The sequence below is a fragment of the Saccostrea echinata genome, unplaced genomic scaffold (genome assembly GCF_033153115.1).
Source record: "Saccostrea echinata isolate AGI-Se365-2 ecotype Australia unplaced genomic scaffold, CSIRO_AGI_Sech_v1 ptg000042l, whole genome shotgun sequence".
NCBI classification, from domain to species: domain Eukaryota; kingdom Metazoa; phylum Mollusca; class Bivalvia; order Ostreida; family Ostreidae; genus Saccostrea; species Saccostrea echinata.
Window position 1 is genome coordinate 4736501 of NW_026889791.1, and position 6000 is coordinate 4742500.

Here is a 6000-nt window from a genome sequence, read left to right on the forward strand (position 1 = left end):
GTAAACTTTGATCCCCTGTTGTGGCCCTGCCCTACCCCCATCGGTCATGTTTGAAACAAACATGAATCTACACTACTTGAGGATACTTCTTTAATAATATGACTAATAATGGCTTTGCTGTTCTCGAGAAGAAGATTTTTAAAGACATTTCTTATATATTCCTATGTAAAATTTCAACCCCCTCTTGTGGCCCTGCCTACCCCCGGGGGTTATGATATGAACAAACTTGAACCTAGAGTATGTAATGAAGCTTTCACAAAAGTTTCATCTTTTCTTGCCCAGTGGTTCTTCAGAAGAAGGTTTTTAAAAGATGCCACAAAATTTTCACAAATTCTTAATTATCTCCCCCTTGAAAGAGGACATGGCACTTCCTGTGAACAAACTTAAATCCCCTTCACCCAAGGATGCTCTGTGACAAGTTTGGTTGAAATTGGCCTAGTGGTTCTTGTGAAGAATTCGAAAATGTGAAAAATTTACAGATGACAGATGATGGACGCCAGACACTCTTTGATCAGAAAATCTCACTTGAGCCTTCGGCTCAGGTGAGCTAAAAAGCAAATGTCATACAATGGCTTAAATTTAAATTCAATAAAATAACTGTCCAAGTACCTCTTTTGGGAGGGTGATGGCAGTAGAAGCACCCTTTTCTAATAGTGTTTTCACCACCTCAACATCAGCTGATTTTATTGCAAAGAACAAAACTGGCATAGGCACCCCTGAAGCATTCGGATCTGCACCTCTCTTTAAAAGTAAATCTAAGGTACTCTTCATTCTTTCTCTCCTTCAAATGAAAATAAAACATACAACTAATTTTAAAACTATTAAACTCTTAAACAAAGTTTTGGAAATCCAATCAATTTTACTACATTATCTCTGTAATCAAGTTAAAATGTATCACGTAAAGAATTTTTCTGGTATATTTTAACTTGTGATTACATACAAAATATGGAGAAACCATAAAAGTAAACAGCTCTAGTATACTGTAAACCAAATACTACTGTAGATCAACAAATTTTAGCGACACCTATAAATGCATGATTAAATGAATGGTTCTGGGCAATAAATATTTACATCTGGTGAGTAAAAGAAGGTCTCAAAACTTGTAGATATTTCTCACACATGAAAAAAGTTCTTTTTACAGTAATCTTAAAATATTTTTCTCTGCTTTGGTTATATGGAGGAGTTTTTTTTTATTTCTAAAATCTGTGACCTTGATTGTTCACTCTGGAATATGATCAGGACACACTTTGGAGTTACAAGCAACCTCTACCTTAAATATATAAGCTTCTAATATTTCTCCTTTCAAAATTCTAGGTAAAACAATAATAATATTTTGGTATCATGTGACCTTTATCTTGTCTAAAATTACCTTGGTACAAGATCAAGATCTCATACAATTGGTCAAGCTCCATTTGTATCAAGTATGAGCCTCTAAAGTTTCTCATTTTCAAAGTTAAGTCTAGACAGAATTTATCTTGTATAAAAAGTGAGAGAGATGAAAGATGAGCCCAACAGACAACAGTAACAATACCAGAACTCTTCTCAGAGTGTCTTGTATTCATCTCTTACTCCTTTTTGATGACTGCAAGATTCCTAACTCTTCCTAGGTCTGCACTGTTGTTAGATCGCCTGCCCCCAACAATCATCTCGTTAGTACTAAGCTGTGTGGCACATCTTTCTATCATCCTGTCTGAAACCTCAATGTGATAATCATGTAACGTAGCAGTGGAATCAAAATCCACACTATCTGGATCTTCCTTTGTCTTCTGCTGGGTTTCGCTTACACCAAAGTCTGTAATTTCACCACTTTGATCACTAGGTGCCTGGCCCCCAGGTTCCATGATTCGGACCTGGGGCTTAGCTATTGGACTTGGACCTCTATCTTCTGCATTACTGACACCAGACAGAGGCTCATTAAGGGAGGACTTTGTTTTCTGTTTTGTTGGGCTGGCATTAGATTTGTTTCTACTGGTGGTTGCCTTACTGCGACTGATTGAGGACTTTTTCTCTTTCTCTGACAAAGTTGTTGGTACATCTAGATACCTCTCTGCTATATTATATCTATGGAGAAGAAATAGTAATGCAGTTTACAATTTCACATACAGGAAAATGTAACAATACAAAGATTACAGAAAATAAGGGTCATGACCACAAGAAAATGTAGTGTTTCTGTGTAGGGAAAAATTCAATCTGGTCAAATTAGCAATATTTCTACAGTGGCTTTTTATCAGGTCATAATACTTGTGTCGCCCGCGTGGTGCAGTGGTTAGAGCGTTCGCTCTAGAGTCGCAGAGTAAGGAGTTGATCCTTATGTCGCGGGTTCGAATCCCACTGTGGGATGTGGAGACCGGTCCTTCGGATGAGACTGTATAAACCGAGGTCCCGTGTCGAAGTAGGTGCTGGCATGAAAAAGATCCCTCACTGCTCAATGGCCCTGAGTGCTGAGTATAGGTCAAAATTTGTAGCTCTCCACCGGCAAGTGGTGGCATCTCCATATGAGTGAAAAATTCTCGAGAGGGACGTTAAACAATAAACAAACAAACAAACAAATACATAATACTTGCCTAAATCCCTCTATTGGATAGAAGAAAATTGTGCCTGCAGACAGCGCTGAGCATCCCTCATCATTCAACTGGTTCACATTGGCCCCATTGTTTAACAACACGTTGATAACATCTGTATGCCAATTAACCTGCAGAAAATTAGGCAAGAAATCAATAATTACTGAGACTGTTAACCTGCCATGACCTTGACCTTGAATGTGACTTTGAACTCTGTAGGAATTTGTATTGTGAAGAAATTTACTGTCATGTATATATTTGCTGTCCAGGGAACAAAATAAAATTCATTTCTAACAAAAAATTTTCTTTTTAATTTATATTATTTAAAATATTATTTCTTCAGATTTTTTTTTCAAATCTTTTAACTCAATTAATTATAATAAACTTACACTGGCACCAATGAGTGCAGTGTGGCCATTTCTGTCAGCAACATCAGGGTGAACTTTGCCAGAAGTCAAGAGATCTTCCACCTTTTTGACATCCCCATCGGTGGCTGCCATGATAAGTTCTTCAGATGCTGCCTCTATTGGCCCTCTCTTTAGAAAGTTCCCTCCCCTGTTTCCCTTCATAATCTCCTGAACATCAAATGAAACATTCTTGTCTCCATTTCTATGGCGGTAAACATGTCTTTGTATGTCAATCATTCCAGGAGTGCGATTAATGGCCAGAACTTTCTCATCTCCATCAGACTTCTCTCCATCCTGGTCTTCAAAGAATTTTTGACAGAATTCAGATCTGTTTATGGCCAGACTACCTGGATCTAAAGTCTCACTATACATATCAGTCACCTTGTCAGTTAACTGGTTCTCTGGTAATAGATCAAATATGTCCGGATTACAGACCTTGTCTGTAGATTCGGACTTCTTCTCTTCTTCATTCATGTTAATATAAAGAACATGTTCCTCTGGGCTGAACACAAACTGCTTGTGGTTTTGGATGGTGAATGCCTTACTTATGGGGGTACATATTTTGACTAGTTTCTCCTTGAGCCACAAACCAATATCTTGAGTATTGTCTGCATAGGTCATGACCCCTGGTCCCATTCTCTCATCATCTCTGTAAAGCCCCTGTCATAAAAGTATATATGCATTACTGTTATCCTTATTCAGTCTGCATCCGGTTATTAAGCTGAAAGATGCACAAAATTCCATTTTAAACATTAGTTTTAGTACCACTGAATGGAATAAAAAAGAAAATTAATTTAAGCCAAAGTGGACGAATGTATTACACTGTGCCTAATCTTTTAGAAATATTCAAATCTGAGTAACAAACAATACATGAACAATAAAACTATCAAAAGTGGACTAACCCCTGGCCCCCTCCTCCCATAAGAAAACCATGTCAAAGTAGTATCAAGCATATGCTTATAAAAACTCAATAATTTGACAAGAAATCTATCTTGACATTCCATGCAGCCTTGACTTTCTTCAAATGTAACTGCATGGTTTAAGATCTTGACAAATTCTTTGTCAACCTTTGTGCCAAGTATGATCATGAGCTGCATATTATGCCAATTATCCAGATGCAACCTTTTAAAACACTTTTGAAATCTGTGACCTTGTCGCTATTGCTTGGTTCAGAATAAAGCCATAACTCCTGGTCATTGTCAACATCATTTAAAAGTTTGAGCTTCCACTGTTCCTTCACTCCATAATAATGGTAAGTCCATTAATTTTGCACCTCCAAATCTTGTAACCTTGACCATTCCAAATAACACTAGTCACTAATAAGGTCATATTGTAAATCTGGAAATTTTTGTGTCAATTTATTTTTGCAAATTTGGGTCAAAGTACATTTTATTACATCTATATATACTCAGTGCTTGAACTGCCATTCACCATTTTCACCAATATGGTAATTTTATTTTCATAAGCAACTGAAATCTTTTCTTTTCTTTTTTCATTGCAATGAACTGTACGTCAAAACATATTTTAAGTTTTCCTTTATCACCTTTTGTTTATTCAGTTAGACTCTATTATTTCAATCAGTGCTCATACAACTTGAAATCTGGCATCGTTTCAGTGGACACAGGGATCAGGTAGACCAAATAAGAAACAAGAGGCCCATGGGCCACACTGCTTACCTGAGCATTTGGCTAGGAGTTCAGTATTTTATAAATGGTATCAACCTACACCTATGGGGAGGGGTATGATTTGAACAAAGTTGAATCTACACTAACAGAGGACAAATCATGGCTTAAGAAGATTTTTAAAGATTTTTTCCCTTAAGTTTTATCTTTTATTGTGGCAATGCCCTACCCCCTAGGTATCTTGAGAAGATTTTTAAAGATTTATCCAATGTATATCAATGTAAAATCTTGATCTTCAATTGTGGTTGCACCTTACCCCTGGGGGACATATGATTTGAACAAACTTGAATCTACACAACCTAAGGATGCTTCCATATATATGACAAATCATGGTTTTGCTGTTCTTGAGAAGAGGATTTTTCCTATGTATTCTCATGTAAAACTTTGATCATCCATTGTGGCCCCACACTACCCCTAGGGGTTATGATTTGAACAAACTTGAATCTTCACTTCCTGAGGATATTCCACATAATTTTCATCTTTCCTGACCCAGTGGTTCTGGAGAAGAAGATTCTTAAAGATATTTCCTATGTACAGTGTTCCCCCATTTTACTGCCAACATTTGTAGTTCAGCAATTTTGGAGTTAAAACAGGGGTGGCATTAAAAAGTGGAACTGTAACTTAGGCACTTTAAAGCAGAAGAAATTGCCCTTCATTGTTATTAAATCTGTAATATTTTTTAATACACATTTAATTTTAAAATTATTTATCCAATGTTGAATGTTTTTATTTTGTTGTTTAATACACAGATGCTTGGGGACAGGACTCCCCCCCCCCCCCCCCCCCCCACCATCCTGTGTTCCATACCCCAAGGGTTCTTTGACTTTTTTTTAAATAAAATATTTTTCTATGACACATTCACAAAGTATTACAACTGAAAAATCCAAAATATAACCTTAAACTAGCCTTTTATAAAAAAAAAATCACACTCTCTGATACTACAAGGCTGTAACTAGCCTCAAATTTTTAGTGAGGCAAGTAAAAAAAAGTAACAAAAGATGTTTGTGAAACACTTTTACACAAATCTGTATACCAAATTTCATTTCAGTATGTGCGACTCTGCAAAGAAAATGAATAGAAACTGTTGATGGACCGACAGACCGACCGACAGACAGCAGCAAAGCAATATGCCCTCCCTTCTTCAAAGGGAAGCATAAAAAGTAAAAAAAAAATCAACAAGAAATATGCCAGTTAAATGCCAAAAAGTTTCATCTTAAGCATGCATGTAAAACTCCATTTTCTGAAGCGACTGTCCGGATCGAGTCAGCATATACATGATATAGCTCTCTCCTAATGGAGAAAGGGAAAGGATCTTACAATTTGGGCATGGTTTGCGACAAGGGTAAAACC

At 36.7% G+C, this 6000-nt stretch overlaps 1 protein-coding gene across 1 annotated transcript in view; it reads right to left on the reverse strand.

Moving 5' to 3' along the window:
- LOC133200987 (ankyrin repeat and MYND domain-containing protein 1-like) overlaps positions 1–6000 on the reverse strand; it is a 64874-nt gene that overhangs the window by 36526 nt on the left and 22348 nt on the right. Inside the window, exons 4-7 of the mRNA XM_061336794.1 lie at positions 2951–3628; positions 2565–2692; positions 1570–2061; positions 610–781 (exon numbers count right to left, since the gene is read on the reverse strand). Coding sequence (XP_061192778.1) covers positions 610–781; positions 1570–2061; positions 2565–2692; positions 2951–3628 — 1470 coding nt within the window. The remainder of the gene's footprint in view (positions 1–609; positions 782–1569; positions 2062–2564; positions 2693–2950; positions 3629–6000) is intronic.